The 26,144-nt window shown below is 40.1% G+C and overlaps 2 protein-coding genes and 1 pseudogene across 2 annotated transcripts; 1 reads left to right on the forward strand and 2 right to left on the reverse strand.

Annotated features, from left to right (window-relative positions):
- Positions 1-2,194: 2,194 nt before the first annotated feature.
- LOC120443659 (spindle and centriole-associated protein 1-like) lies at positions 2,195-20,639 on the reverse strand. Its single transcript, XM_039622842.1, has 10 exons — positions 20,586-20,639; positions 5,377-5,464; positions 4,999-5,273; positions 4,342-4,470; positions 4,141-4,267; positions 3,966-4,061; positions 3,432-3,865; positions 3,022-3,211; positions 2,866-2,944; positions 2,195-2,790 (listed from the first exon to the last, which is right to left on the reverse strand). Exons 2-10 carry the CDS (start codon positions 5,456-5,458, stop codon positions 2,742-2,744), a joined length of 1,461 nt encoding a protein of 486 aa, XP_039478776.1. The 5' UTR covers positions 5,459-5,464; positions 20,586-20,639; the 3' UTR covers positions 2,195-2,741.
- LOC120441719 (trichohyalin-like) lies at positions 14,743-17,312 on the forward strand. The gene is made up of 2 exons (XM_039617053.1): positions 14,743-17,095; positions 17,293-17,312. The coding sequence occupies exon 1, from the start codon at positions 14,767-14,769 to the stop codon at positions 17,047-17,049; it is 2,283 nt and encodes a 760-aa protein (XP_039472987.1). The 5' UTR covers positions 14,743-14,766; the 3' UTR covers positions 17,050-17,095; positions 17,293-17,312.
- Positions 20,640-23,956: 3,317 nt separating the features above from the next.
- On the reverse strand, positions 23,957-25,219 carry LOC120441725 (annotated as a pseudogene).
- Between the last annotated feature and the right edge of the window lie 925 nt (positions 25,220-26,144).

The following is a 26,144-nucleotide window of genomic DNA, read 5'->3' on the forward strand; positions in this document are numbered from 1 at the left end:
TAGCTTTCTTCTTGTTTTTAGTTTTAATTTTTTTTTTTTTACAATTTCTCTTTTTGTTTTCTTTTTTTTTGTTTAAGGTCATTTTTTTAGGAAATAATTGAAATGTTATTTGTTTTTATTATTATTATTTGTGAAGAGCAATGATGCTAAAGTTGTACTAGTGTAACAATTTGATATGATATGAAACTATATTTATCCTCCTAGGACCTGGCGTCCACATATGTGGACATCACATTTTGGGTTGTCTAGACCAAAATACTAAATTTTGCTCTACAAGGGCCTGATAGCCACTTACGAGGACTTTATACTGTTCTATCAAAATTTATAACAAATGTCCTCTTATGTGGATCTCATTTGTCTCAAAACAAAAATCAGATTAACAAAAATCTGGTTATTCTTTGTTTTTGCACTCATCAGGTCCCAATCAGCCCAAATAGCAAAGAAAAGTTAAAAATGCATGCCATGAAAGAGTTCAGGTCTTGGGAGGTTAAATATGCTGTCACATTAATGTTGGGAGCTGTGATGCAGGGTCCCATATTGCATGCAGGTCTGGCACGGATCTGGTGTCAAGCTGTCACTTCTGACTGACTGGTGTTATGGCTGGGTGTATGTCAACCAGATGTGGGCCAGGTCTGGCAATGAGGCACTATTTATGTTCCTATTTTCTTATTTTAGTTAGAAGACCCAAATGCCATGTTGCAATACTATACTGCTATGGTAGCCAACGTTTTAAATGCAGATTTGACAGGTTTGTGAGTGTACACTTTATCCAAAACCTAGTGAGGGTTTACGCACATCTACCACAGGCTGGCTGTAGATCAGGAGGTACAGCAGGTCACCTACTAATTGGAAGGCTAGTGGTTCGATCCCTGGCTCCTCCAGTTTGCATGTCAAGAGTACGAATGTAGTTAGGAAGCACGTCTTGTCATTTCGTCATGTTCCTTTTGCACTATTATGTTCCGGCACATGTTGTTATTACATGGCTTGATTAAGGTACACATTAGGCTGACATCTGGAGCCAGAGCTGAAGCTGGACCAGCACAGGACCACCAGTGTGTCTGCAGCTGGCCCATGTGTGGGCCACCAAAGGGCCATCATTCTTTGCGGTATGTGGGCCATGTGTAGGCACATTGTGTGGGCCAGATCCGGGCAATACCAGTTTTGCTATGTGGGGTGCTGGTATCTTATTTCTGAATAAAAATGTTCCAAAGTGTCACACCTTATTTACCATCCTGCAAACACAGAAACATCCCTCACTCACTTTAGTTAGGATGGATTTTCTCTCGTTTCTCCACACAGTTCTGTACATTTAATTAACATGGACATTCATGTACGCATACCTGATATCTATGTCTGAAATGTTATCTCCTATCTAACTTATTATAATAACATGTAAATTCATATGACAATGGCAATATGGTCTCGAACCTAGAATGTTTATTCCAAACATCTTCAACATGAAAAAATGGCTGATCTTTCTATGAAAGATTTTGGTCTTCTAAAGTGAGATTTATTAATTACTCAGGTAATAGTAGAGTCTGTACTGCACCTTTTAACACTTGATTACAGTGAGTACAGTTGTGACCAAAGTACTGGCACCACTGTTAAAACAATTTTTAACATTTATTTGCTAAAAAAAAAAAAAAAAAAAAAAGGTTTTGAAACTTTTGAATTTCCCATGTTTGTTCTTTGCAACATTATAAGTTGCCCTAACTTAGTTATCTTAAATGAGCTTTACTTAGTTTTTTTTGGCAACAAGTTTGAATAATTTATTTAAAGTTCTGGGAACTAATTTACTAGGTGTAAAAAACAAAAAAACAAAAAACAAAACAAAAACAACTGCAAAACAAACTTTGTGTCACTGACAACTTTTGTCCACAGCTGTACAGATTTGTTGGAAACAGCTGTTCAATCCATCGTAGGCTGTGTATAAATGAGCTTATCAGTAAGGTGAAACTTAAGTCACATGGTTTCTGGGAAATCATGTGGTGTAGCCATTCTACTTTGACTTTTGTTTTTTTTATTACTCATTTGAAACTCATGTACACTCCTTATACATCTTATATGACATCTCAGTTATTGGGAGCAGATGGGAGGAGTTTGGGAGGAGCAGAGCAACAAAACTTCTTTGTTGCAAAGTCTGTGTGTTTGTAGTGATGTGGAAGGAGTGTTCTCACACGGCCTGATTGAAGTGCCCAAGAGAAGCACTGATTAAACAGTACAGCGTGGATACGGCTTTACTCCAGTCTTAACCCTAAAGATAGAAACTGAGTTTTCAATTCCAGAAAAATAAGCAACTTTCACTCTAAAGCCTTTACTGTTTGTGTCGCAGCTAAAACCACTTCAAGAATAATACTGGAACAAATTTAGGTTACACTGGATTTTTGACTGCAGACAATCTATATGTGATAGTATTTCATGTTGAAATAAGTTCAGGCTTTGAAATACTGCTATTAAATAGATTAAATGGTGCTATAAGCAATATTTTTTAAATGTAAACAGAATATGGATAAAAATTTTGGTTCATAATTTTTATCGACACATCTTTACCACCAAACTCATTATAACTGGGTCAGCTGGGAGGAGTTTGTGAGGGGCAGACCTTTCATCAAATACTGATATCTGTGCGTGTGTGTACCTGTGTTTTGCCATCCCTAGTTTATCTTCCAAAACTGTAAGAAGATGCATCAGAGCCAGCAAACCTGCAGCAAAGATAATTAATCCTCTACATCATGTGATCTTCAGTCAGTTCTTCTTCCTGACATCATCACCTTGTGTCTGTTTAAGGTGCTGGAAAAGAAATGGGAAAAAGAACCTTGCTGTTCTTTGTCATAACATCCCTCTCTGAGTCGATCTGATACTCACCTCCTCTCACCCTCACCGCCACCACTGTGTGACCGGAGCTCCCGCTCAGGCAGCAGCTCTGATGCCTCCAGGCGTTCCGCTGCAAAAGATGAGGTGTAATGATTTTAAACTGTCATGTGTGCTCCAGACAGACAGCGACATGTTGCTTTTACCCACTGGATTCTGGATTCGGGCTGAAGGCAGAAGCTGGGATCAGGGAGACAGAGGGTGAGACTCTGGCTGAAACACTTTGCTTCTGTTGCTCGATTATTTCCAGTAGTCGACCTCGGGCTGCAGCGCTCTGCCTGTTCAGCTCCAGGAGGCGTTGCTCCACACTGTTTGCACTGAAAGTGTTGAGTGATGTTGCCTAAGCAAAAAAAAAAAAAAACCCCAACAAAAAACAAGACACACACTGTATTTGAATCATTACTATATCTGAATGAGTAGGCCACCTAAAGGCTCAGCGCAGTTCATTCCTCGACACACCTGTCGCATCACGCTATGAAGGCAGGATAAGAGCAGCCACTACTCCACTTCTAAAAGGTGAGCTGCTCTCAGAGAGCTTCAAACAACACCTTAAATCTCACCTGTTGAGTCAGCTGTTGTTCTTCAGGAGTCCACACATGCTGGCTACACCTCTCTTTACAGCTGGACCCAGACATCCTGCTCTCTGCAGCGCTCTGAGGTGTTACTCTCCCGGTGCTGCTGCAGCTCAACCCTCTTCTCTCATTGCCACTGTCGAGCGATTCTCTGACCCCTGACCCGAGGCCCTTTGCCTGGCTGAGTTGAGCCCTGATAAGATCGGTCTCTCTGCTCAGCTGAGCAATCTCAGCTAGCACTGTGCCCGGAGACCTCTGTGAGCGAAGAGGGTCAGGGGTCAGCGATAGCGAGGAAGCAGAGGGAAGCTGAACTAGGGGCAGACTGTTGAGACTAGAGTCTGAGCTGTGAGCGCGGAGGTCCCCATAGGAGTGCAGGAGATCGACAGCAGGAAGCTGCTGGTGCGGTGGCGCAGGATAAGTTGCTGTGGAAGAACGAGAAACAAAAGTTAGCCGCCTCAAGGTGAATCATTTCTGGGGTGAATATTTGAAATCAGATAATAATTTTGGAAGTGAGAAAGTTACCAGGAACATGCTGAAAGTGGTCCCGCTGTTGAGGTGGTGAGAGGAGGACAGCAGAGGAAACAGGTACTCGCTCAGCACCCGTCGCAGACTGACAGCCTGTATAATATAATATAAACCATGTTCACCATTTACCAAATTCCTCTGGACAGAATATACACAGACAGACTGCACAAACCTGCAACTTTAACCTCAGAGTGTGGGGTTTGGCCACTGTGTTCACTCAGCAGTCCGAGCCCTCCCATCGCCAACACCACTGTGTCCAACTTCCGCTCCAGCTCTGCCGTCCGCTGCTGTAACCCTGCCTGAGAGGCACATCGTCACCAACTCATGAGTTATCAGCATAGCTGGACTAACAATAACTTAAGCCCAGTCCCACCTGCAGGGCTGTAGCCTCCTCTCTCAGAGTCATGGTTTCAGCAGTGAGAGCATCAATGAGCCTCTGCTGCTCTTTCAGCTCCTCCTCCAGTTTTCTCTTCTCCTGTGCCTCCTTCTGAGCTTCATCTTCCTCTAACACATTACAGGCAGACAGTGATTTAAACACATATAGCAGACTGCAAATATTTGCAACAAAGTAAACCTGCGCTAAAATTTAAAAACTGATTCTATTTATTTACAAATGTGAAGACCCCTGAAAAGATAAGAACTGTGCTTCAGCATATTTACATGAGACTTTCAGCATTAGTGATGCTAAATCAGTAATAGTAACAAACATTTTACAGATCAAGCATTTCTAAAATGTGCTTTTGCTGCTATCTAAAGATTTGAAACTTGGAATTCATGTCTCCTTGCATCCCCATCAATGACATGACTTTTTAAATAAAACCAACATTTAATAAGAAATGAGTGTATCCTATATCCTATAAGATAAGATAAGATAACCTTATCTTATAGGATATAAGCTAAAAGATGCAGTGACAATGATAACACGCTCTTATTTTTGTTTATGTGAGTAAAGCCTGCATGGATTATCTTTAGTTTGAATAATAATTTCCAAAAGCTTGTGTGACAAAACCTTTTTGATATCCGGCAGTACCTTTTTAAGGATGTGCACCAAACGTCCCAGTGTAGAGACCAAGGCCACAGAAAATCCAGTGAGACTTTGTGTCCTGTGCTTTTTGGGACTCTGTGCAGATGTTGCTGCTGTATCAGGGCTCAGTGCAACCAAATCCAGCTCCACCTGACCCAACATGGCCTGCAGCAGGCCCAGACTGGACTGATCCCCGCTGAGAGAGGCAACAGGGGAGCCGTCCAGCTCTGAACCCTGGGAACCACACTTCCTGGCTCTGCTGGTGTGATTACCGATCCAGTCTGTTCAGCATATAAAAGAAGAACAACACTGATTTTCTGACATGATCTCATCTTCAAACAGAGTATTTCATTTTGGAGAAAATCCATCCCTTGCAGATATTACCTGACGTGCTCTGAGGCGGATCAGGATTAAGAACCTGAGAAACCAGGACTGATGTTTCCTCTCTGAACAGCCACGGTGGCATTGAGAGCTGAAATGACATTAGATAAGTGTTTATGTTCACCTCTAATGCCAGATATATAATAAACGATTTCAAACAAAGTTCATATCAGCTGTGTTTTTTAAGCCGTTTCTTCTGTAAACCACTTTGCAACCAACCTTCTTTTTCAATTTGCCAATTACTTCTATGTGGACGCTGAGTTCGGAATTAAAGTGCTGGGAATCCTTGATTTGAACATTTTAAGGTTCAGGTATTTAATTTGTAACGGTAGTTAGATTTGTTCTCATGAATTGAAGAAACAACAGAAAACAAAAAAGTACAGCAAAAAATACTGACAACAAAACTTAACACTAATTTTGGCCATCATATTATCCACAAATGTGACTTTTTAAATCTTGTCGTTTTACAGTTTGGGACCAGAAACCTTTGTCTGGGAGGAAGAAAACGATTTTTAATGCGTGAAGGATCATCAAGAAAAATTAAACCAGCTGACCGCTGTAACTGTCTGGTGTACAGAAAATTTCAGCTGTGGTCCTCAAATCAGCCTTTTAGACCACTTAACGATCTGAGATAGTTTCTGCTCTTTTCAGATAACTATCCAAACCACAACACCAAGGAAAAGGACAAAACAGATTCATTAAAAGCACGGTGAAATAAAACCATCATGGTTTCATCAACGTGGAAACAAAAAAGCCTTCTTAAACACAGGAGCCCCTTTCTGCACACAGCTTCAGTGTTTGCTTTGAAATTCAGCTTTGAATCAAAAGGGAGATATTTATAACACTGAACACTTGCCACATTTTGACTGCACACTGCTAAGTTAGAGGCAGGGTAATGATGCTGTAAAGCATGGCCCGCTTTACCTAAATAAATAAAGAGGGCCACAATTAGTAACCGACACATAGTGTTGTATTAAATGAAACTCAGTAAGAAATTGTCTGGAAATTGCCTCCCCTGCAGGCCATAACAAAAACTGCACTATCATGGGACCACCTTCTTGCTCCTTTCTTAACCTCAGGCTATCCATGTTTGCACATGGAAGTGTAGGATATCCCAGAACACAGCTGTACCTACAAATATTAATGAGTTTAGATGGATTAATACTTTTCTTGGGCCAAAGGTCTCCTGCCTATATGATAAACTGGTAATGGTCAATCTCCAAAAGTTAATTCTGTTCATCTGGACGTAAGGTTTTCAGTGGGAGAAACGTTTGGTCACTCATCCAAGTGACTTCTTCAGTCTCAGCTGACTGCAGGTTTCCCCAAAAGATGGTAATGGTCAGGCTTTGCTTTCCCTCCAGCACTCAGGAGAAGATACAGGAGTGTAACAGTATGATAATTTGGCTCAGTGATAAAACACCCAGGACTTAATTACCTGCAGCGCAAACACAGCACAGGTTGAGAATAAATGAACGATGTGACATATTTTCAGTGCCTACCAAACAAACCTGAGCACTGCACTGCGATGAGGTGTGCAAGCCAGCAGGTGCAGGTGGAGTGGCTAATTTCGAACAAACATTGATGGAGCTTCTCCTTCGCACTTCACACAGACACATTTACTCTGCTGGAGAATATTCAGGCAGAGCAGGATGTGCTGCCACTTTTTAAAACATAATTTGCTCGACCAGAGTTCTGCTGAGCAAACACGCAGCTCATTTAAACACACCTGAATTATCCTGATGTTTCAGCCCTCTGCTGGGGTCCAATTAAAGGTAATAAATTAGAAAACGTTCTCTTCAGTGTCCGCTGTTCTCACTTTATGGCTATTAAACATCACAAATAGTTTAATTATATTTGTTTCCTAAATGCCTACTCACTTTCTACATAATTTATTATCACCACACTGTGAGACCTGGATTTAATAAATATGGGAAGGACACCAGGTTTTATGCATGTAGTGTACCAAATGCCTACTACCTGAAATCTAAATCTTTGGCTGTGTCTGTCCATCCAGTGTTCTCCTTGCTTCAATCAGAAGTTAGAGCACACATCGCCGGCTCCTGCTGTCCAAATTTGTTTGGTTGTGTGCCGGGTTTTCACAGAGGGGCCAGCGTCAGTGCATCACTACATGCTGCATTTCGGTTTGCTGGTTAGTAGCAGCAGCAGCTACGCTCAGATGATCAAGCTAAATTTCTGACACTGTCACAGTTTTATTCCACACCACACACTGTGATGCAGGACCAGGACTGAATTATAGGAACTGAGGTGAGATGACAAAGCTTTGAGAGCAGCTCCATGAAAATATAAAAATATCAGTGTTATCCTTCAGCCTCTTAGTAGCTGCACATATAGAAAAAAATTCAAAATCCTGCATCACCTCAGTCTCAAGTGACAAGACTTGGCATCAGACCTTGAGGTCAAGGTTACGAAGATGCAAACTTTTTCGAGACTTGTACTAGATGTATCTATGGTATCAATTTGAAAATACAACATTGCTTCGTTTTCAAGTTATTGTATTTGCAAACCTGGGCGTCCATGGCACGCACGCAGGTAGGTGGCAAGGTCAAGGTGGGATCCTTGACCTTTAAACAGAAACAAACAGAAGATAACTGACTGAAGATGAGCTCGAGCATGATCACAGACAGTGAAGCACAGAAGACAGAAGCACATGAAGGATATGAATCTGTCTAATTAAGAAGCAGAAACCACTGTGAGTCTATTTCAACCTCGTTAGTTTAATATTAAAGCGACAGCAGGTGCAAAATTACAAAACTCTGAAGCAGGGAATGGCTTGGCAGACCGTTGTTCTCTCTCCTGATCCCTCCTGACGGATTTTTGTCTACCTCTGATTTTCTTTGTGTCCATCCCACCAATTCCGGTGGTCTCGGGCAAATGCCAGTTCAATAAAGTGAGAAATTTCAGAGATGAATTCTTCTGCGTCTCTTTCCGTTATACGTGTGATGTCTTATCCTTCATATTTTGTTCTGACATGTGTTTGTAAGCCACCATGGCATTTTCTGGCCACACACTGAGTTTGTTTCCTCAATTTGGCTCTTATCAAATTTACAAGGGGATAAAACTAAACTGAGACTAAAGTTAAACTGAAATAACAATGCTTCTCTTTACTCTGTGTTGCCTCTGAAGTATAAAACCCAGTGGGAAACATAATCAGGTTCATCTGCAACAATCCAGCATCACTCAGCGTGAAACTAAAGGTGACTGTCTTAAAAACAAGAACCAGATTTTTTTTTGCTTTCCAGGAGTTCTGTTATCCTCGCTTATTGTGGATGCAAAGACCTGATACAGCCGTTTGTAAGACAACACATTTATGGTTATTCCTGACATACAAAGTGTGCAACAGACACATTACATAGTTATTTATGATGTGCAGTAATGAGGAAAAGGACAGAATTTCTTCTGAATTTCCACTTTCATTGATTTCCACCCGTGATATTTCATTTCCCAACATTTTCACGTGGAACAGTTTAACAAACCCATAATACTATCATATAAACTGCAATATTGAATAAAACAAGGAGTCAAACAGAAAAACAAACAAACCAAAAATGGTTTTAAATCCAGATTTGTATCAGCTACCTGTTAACCTATATTAGTTCCTTTCAGATTAATGAAAGTTTCCTTTAGTTGTTGTTCTAACTCTCTGATCAATACAATCGATAGAACTCCACACTGTAAAATCTAATTAGTTCCCAGAACTCAAATTATGGAAACTTGTTGCCTCAAAAAATTGAGTAAAGCTTAGCTAAAATGACTAAGTTAGGACAACTTATTTACTTTGAGTACTCTGTACAAGCTCATTTGTTCCCAGAACTCAAAAAAATTGGATCAAGTTTACGTAAGATGACCAAGTTAGGGCAACTTACTCATTTTGAGTACACTGTACAGCCTTGTTAGTTCCCAGAACTCAAAAAAATTATGGAAACTCGTTGCCTCAAAAAAACTAAGTAAAGCTTACTTAAGATGACTGTTAGGACAACTTATACATTGCAAGTCTGCAGTATTAACAATAACTTGATATTTCTGACTGTACAATACTAATTGTTTACCTACTGACAAACATGTTAAGTTCAACTAAATGAAAAAACAATTTGTGGTAACCTGAATATCCTCCTGAGACCCAGGGAAAAAAAAGTATTTTGATTTTAATTTTTTTCAGATAAATCAAGTGTTGGGATGGTAAAAAACACATTACAAAAACAAAATTGTTTTTAACTAATTTTATTTAAATTTTACAACATGTGCACTTCAGTGCACAAGGGGAGTTCGTTGATCACGAATGTGAAACTAACAAAATTCAAGAGCTATTTAAGAAAATTAAATGCTCCACTGAAATTTTTGTAAGCAGGATATTAAAACTTATTTATATAACAATATCATAAAAATGTAGATCATGGGTCAACTTAGAGGTCACTGACACTTCACTAGCTGTAAGCCATTGGTTCAGGAACAAGTGATTGCACTGGGCTTTCTATTTCACAAAAGTCAATTCATTTATGATATCTGAGGAAGTACTGTGATTTTTTTTTATTTGGAGACACAAAGGAACATTTGGCACTTCCCACATCTCACATATGTTTTACTGTTGCACCCAACCATTCTACAACTGAAATGCTTTGGACTGTTAACCATTTCAGGCAAGTGGAGTGAACCATATTTTGTTACACTCTCATCTGGTTGGGGCTTCCTTTTCTTGATTTTTGGAGAGAACTCTTCATTACTGGTATTATTCAGGTCTTGTTCACATGTTTGTCCCTGGTTTCTTAGCCAAGAGGAGCTTGAACTCCAGATTCTGTGAGTTCTTTTCGCACATTGAGATCATTGACAACTTTCAGCAAAGACGTGATCTTGTAGAAACAATCAGGTGTCATGGATTCAGCTATAATTGCGACTCTTGTTTTTTTTTTACTTTACTGGAAAACATTTCTGCATTTTACCCATATTTTATTTTTAACTCAAAATCAAATTCCAGATTCTCCTACATGTTCGTTTTGGACCAGATAGGATGACAGATTTCAGGTGGCCCTGTGTCTTTCTCTATTACATCTGCCACTGCATCTTGATAATCTTCGTGTGGCTCCTCCTGGGTTCTCACCCTCTCCTATCTGGCTCACATGACTCTCATCTTCTGAAAAATCTATGTTTGAATCTCCCTCCATGATTCTGTTAAGAATTCTCTCTGCCTTTGTCAAAGAGTTGTCTATTAGGAAAAAGTGAAATAAATATAAGTACAAAGTCCCGACGTGCACTAGAGTACACATTAATAAATTAGTCATTTCCTCTGTGAAACTAAATAAGCTTAATTCTTAAAACCCCTCAAATTACTTACTAGATGTTTATTTTTTGAAAATTAATCAAAATCTGATTTTAAAAAACATTTTAAATGTAAATATCATGCTTACCTTTCTTTCTTCCATAAAATGTGCTTGTGGGCATGCCAGCCATTTTGAAAAGGTAGGAAAAAGACAATTGGGAAGGCCACACCCCCACACATGTGATATCATTTTAAAGGTACTGTTGTCCTCTCTAAGAAACATCAGGACTTAGAAGAGTGGCAAGTAGAGTATGAGAGGTACAAGCAAAAACTAAATGTGTACTACAGTGCACAAAAATGAATTACTGGGTCTCAGGAGGATATGATTAAAAATAATTAACAACAATTTTTGTAATGATGTTAAAATGAGCCCAACTTTTATTTTCAAACACAACAAAGTACAACAGCCAACATACTGGACATGTCCTGCTGAACAACAAACAATTATATTGCCATCACTGTTATAATCTTACAATGAAACAAAGTCTCAGATGTAATTATTCTGAAAATAAGTTTAGGTCTACCACAGTTTGTTTTGTACTTACATTACTTATATAATCAAAATAAAATATTTATTGTTCTGTCACAAGTGCAGTCTCCAATTTAAACAACACATTTGTTTTCCATTCCAACACATGAGCTGGAATGTTGTATTATTTTAAGAATGGCTCGTTTCCAGTCCAGGCATTACTGCCTGAATGACTGTCATGGATCGAGGTGATCCAAATGTAGGTGCAGAAGAAAGTCTTTAACTTCCCTTAAGTACAGTGGCAGTGGATGTGGGTTGGAGATGCAATGAGCTTGAACCTGCAGGCGACCATCTTCACTGACCACACCATCTGTGACGGAGGACTCATCTCTCCTGTTGTCCTGCAAGCAAACAATCATATTTTTTGGAACATGAACTTAATTGCTTTCTTAAAACATTTTTTCTGCATTTGGTATAGAACAGACTCCAATTTAGACAATCTCAGGCTCCCTCCCCACCGGAGAGGTGACATTCAATGTCCCAAATTGTCAGTCTGGATAGCTGTGACCACCACCCAACACACAATAATGTCATGAAAGCATCATGACTAAAGGGCTATGCAAACATGGCCAATAACTTTCATTCTAATGATGTGCAAAAGGATTTTGGGCACAAAACAGATTTTGCTGTTAGAAAACTTGCAGACTTCACTATATACAGTGTAGACCCTCTAAACTAAGTTTGGGGGATGTGATCTTTCAAGAAATGCAGACCAAACTGTTGTTGTTTGTTTACTTACACAGCATGTCTTGTAGAATTAACTGTGGTCACCAGCAACAGCATAGTGCAGTCATATCTCAAGTCTAATAACAGAAGACAGGAAAAGATCAGTAAAGAAACAACTTCCCCAAACCAAAGCACAAATAAAACAATAAGTAAAACAGGCTGATCTAAAGTATGATTAAAGTTCAGCCTGATTAATATAAATGTCACTGACAGTTGCTAATATATTGGAAAACCAAAACACTTACCACTGAGTTGATGTCTTTCTGTCCAACAGCAGGAGTGCTGGTCCCGAGCCTCAAAGACAGTAAGAAGCCAGCAGAGGGAGAAAAAACAGAACATTTTTCAGAAACTGATTTGATCCTTAATGGCTGTGCAATCATTGTAACATAGAGTTTGCTTATGTTGTTAAATAAAGGCTAGATTTGACATTAACAGATGCCACAGATGTTCTAAAGCTGCCACAAAGCATGAAAGAAAATAGACGTCTCCGAAAACGTCGGAGCATTTTTGCAAATATGTGATGTCTTGATAAATCGAGCAGATATTTGAGCATTACATAGCTGCATTGTCGCCTGAAAATATCTTAAAAGTATATTTTGTGACCCAGAAAAAGTAATACCGGTAAGTTTTTCAGCGGCGCTCCTCCGCCATTGCCGCGCTTACAAGTACGCACAGGCTCCGACAACCGCGGCGACAAATGCGATCCTCCTTTTCCCCAGACTACCCTTTCTGGGTCACAAAATAACCTTTTAAGATATTTTCAGGCGACAATGTAGCTATGTAATGCTCAAATATCTACTTAATTTATCAAAATATCACATATTTGCAAAAGTGCTTCCACATTTTCGGAGAGCTCTGTTATCCACCCCCCACATCCCACACCTACCTACCCCACCCCTAACGGCTGCACCTCCCGAAGAATTTTGTCTGGGCTCTTATCTCACTTATTTATTTCAAACAATCAACAGAAAATTTCACCACATAGTTTTATGTAAGGTTTTTAAGGCTGTGGTGTTAATTTTTAAGTATGAGCCCAGCGGCAGCAGCAATGCTAGGCTAACACTAACTAGCTAGCAAGATTTTAAACCTGGTGCTAAACTAAGAGAAGCCACAAAATCACTTTGAATAAGAGTAAACATTTACTCACCAAGTCAGTGTATCAGGTAAAAATCCATAGCAATGACAACAATAATATCTTGAGCTGACGCTTCTCCAGGTTTGCTCAACATATTCCATAAAAAATGCACCGTGAACATGCGGACTGATCCGAGAGGGAGGAGGACGGTAGTGACGCGGCATTTTCAAAACACATCTTTCATCCTTCCGCACTGAGAAGCAAAACTTCCAGCTTACTTAGTTTTTCCAAGTTCTATCGATTTAATTTAACCTGATTCAGTCCACCCAATGCTTTTACTCACTGTATGCGCAAACTGTCTAGTTATGATACCCAGTAACACTTCAACGAGTTACCAATACAACTCAGACACAATGAATTTGTCTTGAAAGGTGCTATATAAATAAAACTGTACTTTTATTTACTTTCTTTACTCACTTTTTATGTTATTGCAATAATACTTTTTACACTTTTTTTTTTTTTTAACACAAAAGAATTATCCTCATTCAAAAGTCATGCAAGAACCTCACTGGCTTAGGAATGTTGATGTTATTTAAAAAATTCATACAAAAACATGACCTCATTCAAAAATGTCATGTGACAACCTCATTGGCTTATGGAATTCTGATGTCACGGGCTTCTAAAGCTTTGATCCTTTGAAGCTTTGATCCTCATGAATCCTTAAATAGGGGTGAGGATGTACAACTTTTAGTCCGTTATTTGCAGCACTTATGTTAGCAGCGCTCAAACGTTCACCAGTAAAGCATTTCGAAACATTTGGATCCTTTTCGTAGTCACGGTATACAGACTCCAACATGTCTCAGAAAAAGCAAGAAAGACAAGAAGCTGACCCCAGCTCTATTCCATGGTATGAGTCCCTAGACCCTTATATGAGCTCTCTTCCTTGGGATGAACAGGTAGAATTAGAGGAAAAGCGATTGGAAGAAATGGAGAATGAAAATCTTATGAACAGAGAAAAGATTAAGATCCTGACAGAAGAAAATGAGAGAAAGAGTGCTGAATTAGAAAAATTATCCTACCAGCTTCAGGAAAGGAAAAGTATTATTGAGGAGAAACAATGGGCTCTCCAAGATAAGAAGAATCACAAGCTCCAAGAAAAAGCTTGATGGAGCTCTGGAAAAATTCAAGATCTGCTCCAAAAGGAGAAAAAAGAGAGCATTAAAGGGGATAAAATGCTCAAGAAGAATCAGGAGCTCCAAGAAAAGCTTGATGGAGCTCTGGAAAAAATTCAAGATCTGCTCCAAAAGGAGAAAAAAGAGAGCATAAAACAGGAAAACATGGTCAAGAAGAATCAGGAGCTCCAAGAGAAGCTTGACGAAGCTCTGGAAAAACTGGAAGAAATCCACCAAGAAGAGAAGCAACAGTCCACACAGCAGAGAGACCTGCAGAGCAAACTCCAAGCCATGGAGGAAAAATACAAAGCGCTGCAGGTGAAACGTGATAAAACTCTGCACAAAGTCAACAGTTGCTTCAAGACAAGAAGCAAATGGAAATGAAACAGAAAGAAATGGACTCCAAGCTTGACGAGATGGAGGAAAACACAGATTGCTCCAAATCAAGCTTGAGAAAACAGTGCACAAAAAACAAAGAGTTCATTCAAGAGAGAGAGCAACAAGAAATGCTCGAGAAAGAAACAGACTCAAGCTTGAAGTCTTGGAGGAAAAACTGAAAATGCTGCAAATAACTCATGAGGAAACACTGCTCAAAAATAAAGAGATGCTTCATGAGAAAGACCAACAGAAAATACAAAAGGAAGAAATGGATTGCAAGCTGAGGAACATCGAGAAACAAAATGAAGGCTTGCAAGTAATGCTTGATGAAGCTCTGGAGAGAAATAAAGAGTTTCTTCACAAGAAAGACCAACAGAAAATACAAAAGGAAGAAATGGACTGCAAGCTGAGGTACATCAAGAAACAGAATGAAGGCTTGCAAGTAATGCTTAATGAAGCTCTGGAGAGAAATAAAGAGTTTCTTCACAAGATAGACCAACAGAAAATACAAAAGGAAGAAATGGATTGCAAGCTGAGGAACATCGAGAAGCAAAATGAAGGCTTGCAAGTAATGCTTGAAGAAGCTCTGGAGAGAAATAAGGAGATCCTCCAAGACAAGAAACAAGAGCCCGTAGAGCAGAGAGACCTGCAGAGCAAACTCCAAGCCATGGAGGAAAAATACAAAGCTCTGCAGGTGAAGCATGACAAAACTCTGCGCAAAAGTCAACAGTTGCTTCAAGACAAGAAGCAAATGGAGATGAAACAGAAAGAAATGGACTCCAAGCTTGACGAGATGGAGGAAAAACACAGATTGCTTCAAGTCAGGCTTGATAAAAAAGTGCACAGAAATAAAGAGTTCGTTCAAGAGAGAGAGCAACAAGGAATGCTCGAGAAAGAAACGGACCGCAAGTTTGAAGTCTTGGAGGAAAAATGCAAAATGCTCCAAATAACTCTTGAGGAAACACTGCTCAAAAATAAAGAGTTGCTTCACGAGAAAGACCAACAGAAAATACAAAAGGAAGAAATGGATTGCAAGCTGAGGAACATCGAGAAGCAAAATGAAGGCTTGCAAGTAATGCTTGAAGAAGCTCTGGAGAGAAATAAGGAGATCCTCCAAGACAAGAAACAAGAGCCCGTAGAGCAGAGAGACCTGCAGAGCAAACTCCAAGCCATGGAGGAAAAATACAAAGCTCTGCAGGTGAAGCATGACAAAACTCTGCGCAAAAGTCAACAGTTGCTTCAAGACAAGAAGCAAATGGAGATGAAACAGAAAGAAATGGACTCCAAGCTTGACGAGATGGAGGAAAAACACAGACTGCTTCAAGTCAGGCTTGATAAAAAAGTGCACAGAAATAAAGAGTTCGTTCAAGAGAGAGAGCAACAAGGAATGCTCGAGAAAGAAACGGACCGCAAGTTTGAAGTCTTGGAGGAAAAATGCAAAATGCTCCAAATAACTCTTGAGGAAACACTGCTCAAAAATAAAGAGTTGCTTCACGAGAAAGACCAACAGAAAATACAAAAGGAAGAAATGGATTGCAAGCTGAGGAACATCGAGAAACAAAATGAAGGCTTGCAAGTAATACTCGATGAAGCTCTGGAGAAAAATAAGGAGATCCTCCAAGACAAGAAACAAGAGCCCGTAGAGCAGAGAGACCTGCAGAGCAAACTCCAAGCCATGGAGGAAAAATACAAAGCTCTGCAGGTGAAGCATGACAAAACTCTGCACAAAAGTCAACAGTTGCTTCAAGACAAGAAGCAAATGGAAATGAAACAGAAGGAAATGGACTCCAAGCTTGACGAGATGGAGGAAAAACACAGATTGCTCCAAATCAGGCTTGATAAAAAAGTGCACGGAAATAAAGAGGTGCTTCAAGAAAAAGACCAACAGAAAATACAACAGGAAGAAGAAAAACTTAATCTCCAGAGGAAAAATCAAGCACTCCAAGAATTGTATAACGAAACGAAGTACAAAACAACTGTACTGGAAGGAGAAAAGAAACAACTGGAAAAACAATGCTCAGCGATGCAGAGTAGCATCAATGAGATGCTGAGAAAAAATAGCGAACTTGAGGAACTTTCTAAGATCTTGAAGTACAAAAACACTGAAATCCAGGTGCAAAAGCAAGAACAACAGAAAACACATAAAGACCTGCAGTGTAGACTTCAAGAAATCCAGAAGAGAAACCAGCAGCTGGAAGACATGCACACAGATGTGCACAAGGCAAAGGGAATAGAGGAGGCAACAGTTAAAGAACTGAAAGACAAGCTTAAAGAAAAACAAGAACAATTAGAAGACATGGTGAAAAGATGCAGCAAACTTGAGAAAGAAAACACAGAAACAATGGATGAGCTGAAAACCCTCATCATTGAGAAGAAAGTGCTCGTGGAAGAGTATCTGAAAAAGAAGAAAAAACGCTTCCACTGGTTCTGGAGGAGGAACACTGCTGCTTCTCACCTGATGTAACCTCGTCTTCCTCCACCTCTATTCCATCTTCATTTCCCCCCTTCCCCTCCCCTCCTTTTTCACCCTCACCCCCGACCAGTCCCGGCAGTTGACTGCCCCTCCTGAGCCTGGTTCTGCCATAGGTTTCTCCTTCACTTTAAAAGGAGTTTTTCCTATCCACTGTCGCCTGGTGCTTGCTCAGAGGGATTGTTGGGGTTTTCTCCTCTCTCTCTTTCATTCTTTCTATCCCCTTTTCCCCCTTCCCTTCCCCTCCCTCCTTTTTCTTTTTCACCGTCACCCCCGACCAGTCCCGGCAGTTGACTGCCCCCTCCTGAGCCTGGTTCTGCCATAGGTTTCTCCTTCACTTTAAAAGGAGTTTTTCCTATCCACTGTCGCCTGGTGCTTGCTCAGAGGGGATTGTTGGGGTTTTCTCTTCTCTCTCTCTTTCATTCTTTCTATCCCCCTTTCCCCCTTCTACCTTTTCCTTTACCCAATAAACACAATTGGTCACATTTTACATATGTTTGAAAAATGTCTTCATTCAACAATAATTCATCTTAGGTATAAAAACAAGAAATAGGTAATAGCTGCATGTGTGTTTGTGTGTGTGCATAATATACATACTTGTTTCCCAGAAAGAATTAATACTAGATGGATAGAGACAGGTTTTAAAGACTAGAAATGAAAACATGTGAGTCCTGTCTTTAAATAAAAATATATAATTCCCTATATTCCTATCTATTCCAAACAACGGTAGTAAGTAACAAAGTTTCAAATTTGTCTTTCACTTTGACTCTTAATTTACTAACCATGAACAAGAGGTCAGAGGTCAAATGTGGCACGATACCTTAAATCTTTCTATGATACTTTCTGTATGTGGACCGGAGATGGGCAACACCGCATAGTCTGATTTCTTTTTTCAAGGAAGGAGTAAAGTAAGGGATTACTATTGCAAAAAAGGTAATTAGATTACTGTTACTTTCCCGTAAGCAGGCTACATTACTGCGTTACTAATCCTCGTCATTTTCTTCGTGAGAGTGTCTCATGACAATGACGTACGAGCGTGCGACGTCCGTGGCAGCAACAGACGTGTGTAGATCAACAAAGGATAATATGGAGTGCAGGAGAGAGTACGACCATGCAGGGTTTAAAGCTTACTTTGAGTTTGATTCCGTAAAAAGAGACAAAAACATTGAAAACATACAGTAGTGAAGTTCTTAGCTCCCTGTTTTAGTTTTGTTGTCGCCTCCTCCCGGTGTTCCCCTGACTCTCTTGGTATTTGATGCATGAATGCTTCCTCGGCTCAGCTCCCGTCCCCACACCCTGCCGACACTTTTTTAAATACTTCCATCACACCAACAGGCACTTTAGAATCACCAATTGACAAGCATGTCTGTGGACAGGCTCAAACCGGAGAGGTGATCAATGGACCACAGCGCTGCACACCCCTGGCAACTTTGGGGGTAAAGCCACTGGTTTGTGGTGGTTGCCAGGTGAAATCAGGGTCTGCTGCACCAAAAACATAATTGTGATTGCTTTGGTTGCAATCAGATTGCCATAGTCATCTGCAGTTTGCATGTTGGATGCTAATTACTCACAAAGCGGTGGGAAAAGTTGGGTTTGGTTTAGTTTCGCTCGCCCGGCTCGCTGTCCTGGTCGCTGGCTGACAGCTGCAGCGTGGTCAACTTCTGAAAAATTACATTTTCTTATGTTGCAAGTCTCAAATCTTGATTGCCTGGATCCATTTAGTGTTTTATCATATGTGCTTTAAGCAGTAAATCTCAGGTAAAATGAACTGTTCTATCTGCCGGAAGGACACAAACACAGACCCAAGATAAACAAAGACTGGATACAGTCTTTATATTATCTGCATGTCGTTTGAAATCTACAAGACATGCTGACTCCATGTCTGTGTAGGTTCCTAGTCAATCAGGTCATGGTTGTCTTAAGAGAGGCAGCTGGACTCCTTTAAAACATTTCACTTCTCATCCAAGAGGTTTGTACAGCTTGAAAAACAAAAAGGTGGAGAGTCCCAGCTATTTAAACCCTAGTGAAGGTTGTTCTCTATGGAGGTGGTAGCTGACCTACCTACTATTAATCATGAGCTAAGGTTTGAAAAACCACGTGTCATTACCAACAGGGGTTCCAAGTAAAACCACTGGCATCATGGGAGAGTGTCTGCGTCTAAATTTCACTCTTTCATGGATGCCAGCATATGCTTGTCAAATAAAGCCTGATTTTAGTTTAGTTTTCCTTCTATAAATAGAGATATTTCTAAACTGGAAATGTTCAAACTGGCGCAGAAAAACAATTCAAAGGGTATCCGGTCGTTAAGTGATGAGGTGACGAATCCTACTTCGAGCCTAAAGTAGTCTCATGTAATATGGCTTTTGTGTTGTTTACATGTTTAATGTTTTGTATTTTCTTCTATTTAATCTCAAAAGCTCCTAAAACAGTCAGTGATCACTGTTGACCTCCCTCGGCTTTTATTACCGCTAATCATTTATTTAAGCTCAGTTTTTAAAACCTTACGATATAACTACAGCACAGCCCATGCAGCAGTATATGAGTGACTAACCGCGTATTGTGGATGGATTATCTCAGTTGTTCTCCTGGCTGAAGTTTGGTCCGTTTATAGCATCCTGCCATGCAATTACATTTGTTCCTGACCACTGAGAACCCTCATGTTAACTTGTATCGAGTGGAAAAAAAGTTAGCTTGTTTATATTATGCTAACATAGCTGTGTTGCTAGCGGTCACGTAGCACATCATTATATACCAGCTAGCCAAACTTCAGTAACCCTACAAACGTCACTGCTGTTTAGTTTTCTGTCTTCATTTATGTTGGAAGTGATAGCAGAGCTGTACGTTTTAATTTGTTTCCGAAACCCCGCAGTCAGGACATGCTATACTGTATTTAGATGGAAGCTAGCGAGCTAACTTGCTGCTAACTTCTAACTCCGTTAAATCCCATAAATTCCGTTTTCATGGATGCCTGGATGTTAAACTCAATTGTTACACCTGGTAGAGCAGAACGCTGATCATTTTATTAAAGATGAAAGACTTTAGACAGTTTTTCAACTCTCAGTAATGCAATAGTGATTGTTGGATATATGCACCTGCAGCGGAGTTTAGGCCCAGACACGGCTAGTGACGTCAGACTTAACGACCGGATTAAGTGTCTGATGGTTCAAATTACCTTGAAGGCCGATCATTGCAGTATAGTGCAAAATGAAACACTGCATGTACATATTATACTAGAGAGTACCTGTGTGTAGTATGAATAACATAACCACCGCACCAGAGGTGTAAGCACCTTTTGCAAGGCACTCAAGGAAACCAATGAACAGCCTCAAAAATAAATGAACAGGTGGAGATGCAGACTGTATTTGCCAGGGCTGTGCAGAGACGTTTATAGGGGCGGGTGCTCAAAGCTAAAAAGGGGCACATTGAACCAGGCTGAATAACAACAACACACATTCATCAAGAATCTAATATGGGATCGCATCATACTATATCACTGTTGTGAGGCAAAGCAAACATAGCCTATGTTTTACCTGATGGGTACAATGTTGCTGTTGAGGGGTTGCTGCTGATAGTGCTGGAGGGCAGCGCTGTGTTGATCTGAGACTGTAGACATTAAAAAGTCCATAGGAGAGATGGTAGCTGATTAAATAAGTGTCATGAGATAATAACAAAATGCAAAGATTGGTGACAGCGCTTGGAACCATAAGGCAACAAAAAACTGAGAAATAAACTAGACTCTGCCTGTGAATCACTCTTTGCCTCTCTTCCTCCTTCCATCCCCTCATCTCATCTATCACTCTCCACTTGCTGTCCATCTGAGAACAAGGCACAACTTGCTATTGCAATAAACTATTCTTTAATTATCTACACTTAACAACTCTTACACTTAATCTAAAATAAAATGATGACAGAAAATGTTATAGAAGCAAAACATTTCAGTTGTGCTTATTATTATTTTATACTGGAATACCTCTCCAACAACTGGTACATGTGTTAATGTTACCTGTGCTCTTTGTAATCCAGCTGCTGAGGGATCCACTGCCTTTAGTAGCCTCACACAGCTCCTACTGTTTCCTCCTCATGTCCTTACCAGCCATGTCTGGACAATGTTATATTATGAGTAATAATTTAAAAATCCATATACATAAAACACACACATGCATGCACACACAGTGACATTTTAGACCTTCTTCAGAATACTGTATGTACTGTGGGCACAAGTTTCCATCATGGTGCTGATCCAGAATCCTTCCCTTATTATTTATTACTAGAGCTACAATAATAAAGCAATGAGGGAAAAAAAAAAGTAATAAATTTGAAATAATGTATTTATGATGATTCCCATTGTTTCACTATCCACTCTGTGCAGGCAGAAAGCTTATTACATTTTTAAACTGTAGAGATACAATACTTTTGCTGCTGTAAAATCAGCATTTTGTCTTATTTAAAATATAAATCTAATATAATCTGTTTCTTAATGTATGTTCTTTAAAATACAGTGTGTTTTTTAAATATTATAATTATAATAATCCATTATTATGTGGACATGCACATTAGATCGTTTTAAGTGAAATATAAGCCCTCCAGAAAGGCAGGAAAAGCCCTGTAACTTACTTTAAAACTAAATATGTTCCCTAAAACGGTGGACAGAGCTACAGACCCATGACAGCCTTACCCAGTGAGCCAGCAGCTATGACCAGCACTACTTGTGCAGTAAAGGACAGGTAATGTTTGTCGCTGTTGCACACACAGCACGCATTTGTTTCAGTTCGTCAGTTGCCACAAGACAGCTTACCAACGTAATACGTAATAAGCTAATACTCCTGTGTGCTTTAGACTACAGTGTGCGCTGTACACCTGCTTACTGGTTTTGTCGCATCAGTCTGTGTGTCTGAGGTAATTTGTGTTTCTCCTACAGCTCCGGACCGCAAAAAATGCACGTTCTTTGTGAGCTCGTTCCCGGCTCGTAACCAGTGCGTTCTGCCATCAAGGGCGATCATTGGTTAATGGTGATCATGTGACTGATGCAAGCCAGATCCTTTTATTTAGCAAAACTGTGATTGATAGTTAAATATTATTGTTGAGGGGCACAGACAGGACTCCGCACGCACACACACATTAAAAAAAAAATAATTAAAATTTTTTTAAAAAATTGCCTCAACAAAAGGGCACTTTGGGCACCCATCAGGAAAGGGGCGGGTGCTCAAGCCCCTTCCGCCCCCCCCCCCTCTGCACGTGCCTGGTATTTGCAGATTACAGCTCCACCACAAATCAAACTTCCATATTACAGCGAGACTGCTCAGCAAGGAAAAATAGTCAATCTCAGTAAGACTGAATGAAGACAGACTAAAAATTAATTGCAGGCCCACTTTAGTGTTTAAGTAGTACAAGAAACAAACAAACAAGAAAACATCCACAAATATTTCTGAAAATGTTTTTTTTTTTTAAATTTCAAATATTGTATAGCAAGAAAAAACTGCAAATGTCAACACATTTTTTTCTCACTCTTAACTAACTGAAGCCTGTCATTGACTACCAAAAAAAAACAAATTGGTACTCTCTTTATGGCCAGACACATGCCAGCACTTTTAATTTTGCTTCTATTTAACAAAATAAAAATGCAGACATAAGTGTACACATTAGTTTTTGACTGCTAGTGAAAATTGTTTTCTTTACAAATAACTCTCTCGCTGAGCTAACACAGCCAATCCCTCGGACACGTCCTGGTGGCTTTTCCTTGTCTGTATTTTACAGTTACACATACTCAGGAGATCCAGTGAGATTAATTCTAGGTAATAATTATACTGTAGTTCACCCTGCAGCAATATCACTTTCAGCTACCTGGTACACCAGGTACAATAAAATGTCATGGTCTGCAGTGGGTGGCTGGAATTTCCATAAGGCTCCTGAACTTACCTGGGATCCGCCCTTGGGCAGGGCCAACTCCTCCAGCTCCTGCACACCTGGAGCCTATTGCAGGCAATCAAGCCAGAGGGATTTAAGCCACACGTTGATGTTCATTCACTGCCAGTTCGTCATCAACTCATGTTGGTAACAGGCCTGATGCGTCAAGTTCTCACTGTGATTTATCTTACTAACAATACTTTCTTGTGCTGCAGTTGCTGTTTTCACCCTGCCTCATGCTCCACCTCTGGACTCAGGATACCAAGCAAACATTTTGAAAATCACTCTGTGCCTCACCTGCCTGCCCTCCTGCCATCACACTGAAGACCCCGGATCTCAGGTCAGCCTTGTCACACCACTCAGCCCCCCCGGATTCTCATCACCCCCCTCTCAACACTCTATGTCCCCAACTGCAATGTGACTGTTCCCTGCTCAGCTCCACTCTGCATCTCAGGCCCGTTCCTCGCCCCTAGCCACGCCACGCCGCCACGTCAAACTCCACGTCTTATTGTTTTTTGTCCTTGCTACGTTTCTTGCACTCCAGCCTAATAAATTGTTACATCATCTGCTGTCTCAGCTCTGGGTTTCTGCACCTGAGTCCTGTTCTGTATAGACCACTTGGTCACCTGACAATAAAATATGCTATTTTATAACTAAATCACAGATTTGTACTCTTATGTGGCCTTCCCAAGTTTTACAGCTTCATTAGCAACATCTCACTATCATGACAATCCTTTAACCACTAAACGACAATGAAGAGTGATGAGGAATTGTTTACGTGTTTTATGAAAGTACCTACAATACTAAATTATACTACAAATAAACTGCACAAATTTTAAAATGTATTAAAAAAAAAAATCCAATTTAAATTTTCAAAATTAAAAGTATTCATTCAAGTGAAAAATTCCCCCATAGTGTTATTCTGCATTATCATGGGCTCAGCTGAAATACTTACTATGTTTTTGTAAATCCAGCTCATTAAATGTGGGCCTCACAGACAGCAACTAAAAATATATTATTTTATAGAATATGAAGAACAGGCAACAATTTTCCAATCTTCTACAGTGCCCACTCCCAACGTCAGCGCCATGGTGGGGACTTTTGAGAGGTCGCCATCAAAGAATCGGGCATTGGCCATAATGGTGTCCTTCGCCAGCGTCTTCACCCTGGTCCTGGATACCAGACTTGAACCAGGCTCATTAAATGCAATGTGGCCATCAGGTCCAATACCTGACACAGAACAAGAAGAGGGGGTTTAATTGCTTTGCAATCATTTATTACAGGGCAGAAGAAAATAAATGTGTGGCTGACTGGCTGCAGTATTTTCACTCTTATCTGTGTGCCCTCCTGACCTCCAACAAACAGCTGAATCCCCCAGCAGCTGTTATCTTCTTCTCAAAGGCATCACACTCTGCCTGCAGGTCGGCAGCGTTGCCATCGAGGATGTGCGTGTTCTCTGCTTTTATATCTATGTGCTTGAAGAAGTTATTCCACATGAAGGAGTGGTAGCTCTCAGGATGATCTCTGGGAAGTCCTATAAAAGGAGTTTATGACAGGTTCTTATGCAAGACCAGAGCTTGGAAGCGTCCCTCACTCTGTATGCTTAATGGCACAATAGAGAACAATCAGGACCTACCTACATATTCATCCATGTTGAAAGTCTTCACGTACTGGAATGATAGAGCTCCATTTTGTAGTATTCAATCAGCTTCTTATAACAACCTAAAGGGGTGCCTCCTGAAGACGGGCAGAGAAAGCAACAAAGGAGTGAGAGGAGGAAACGTAGGCTGCACATTAAAATCATGCAAATCTAAATACATGTGCTAAATGCTACATCACAGGGTTGCACGTTGCTCTTACCTGTAGGGAGTCCCAGAGTGAAGTATTTGTTGGGGCCAGGGCTGAACTGCAAAATCTTGTTTCTAATGTACTTTGCTGCCCATTCGCTCGCCTGGTCGTAGTCATTCAGGATGATGAGCTTCATGGTCCTGCAGAAGCCAAAATAGTGAGAAATGAACACGTTGCTTGTCTAAACAACTTCAGAGTCTAAGAAGATCGGCTCAAAACACTCCTTATCAGACTTTAGACTCATCAATAAAAATCAGTCACAAACAGAGCAGTTGGAGCTCCGAGGTTTCCGAGTGTCGGGGGAAATCTCCCAAATAGAAGGCTGCCAAAGTAAAACAGAGACACAGTGAGACAATATAATCAATCACATGTACATGGGTGAACGTCTCAGAAGAGAGTCACACAGTGTACTTCTTTATTCGTGCATTTATAGTCACTGGTGACAACAGTGAATACGTCTATTCATAGGCAGAGGAATGTTAGTGCGTAGGGAGTGAAGATAAGAGTGGTTGAGGTGTATGTGTGTGTGTTGTGAGATTCAGAAGGACGCAGCCCTTCTTCTTGTTAGAGAGCGCAGATAAAAGTATCCAGCTCTCCTCTTCCTGCTTGTTCAGCTATTATCGCTGTGAGAAAGAATTTATAAAACAGTCTTGTAGTGGACAACAGTCTAAGTCATCAAAAGGTCAACATACAGTATTCTATCATATGCAAACTTATATCATTAAAAGCTTATACTGACTACTAAGTACAATTTTCCATTGACATTCCCTCCTGTTGTCAGTATAACTTTCAAGTGAGATATCAGTATGTAACATCTTGTTGTACAGTTTCTACACCATCATTAATCACACAAAGTCTTCATGCTCCAACAGGTCGGGGTCATCATCATCATCATCATTTGTCACGGCTATGTATGCAGCAACAGTGGAAACAATTATACAGTTAATCATGAGTTTTAGACATGGCAGGATACATGTTACAAAAACACAAAATAAAAGTGAAAATACAAAAAGGGATAAATAGAATAAATAAGAATAAGAATACAAAGGAATTGCAAGTATTTCAAGTATTTCAAGTATTTCAAGTATTGAAGTCTACTGCACCGTTGGTTTTTAACAAAAAGTATTGCACAGTGAAAAGGGAGTAGTAGTCTTTTTAGCAGTCACTTGTATTATTTACATAATCCTGATTTTGGGCCTGCTGGATCTGTCTCAAGGCGTTCAGGGCATCAGTCATGTTTGATGAGTGTACATTGTCTGATGTGTGTATGTGTCATTTCTCACTCAATCAACAAGTGCACGTCTGTTCAGGTGTGTGTTTCTCTTCATTTTGAGTCA

This window comes from Oreochromis aureus, linkage group 2, assembly GCF_013358895.1.
Source record: "Oreochromis aureus strain Israel breed Guangdong linkage group 2, ZZ_aureus, whole genome shotgun sequence".
In the NCBI taxonomy this organism is placed as follows: Eukaryota; Metazoa; Chordata; class Actinopteri; order Cichliformes; family Cichlidae; genus Oreochromis; species Oreochromis aureus.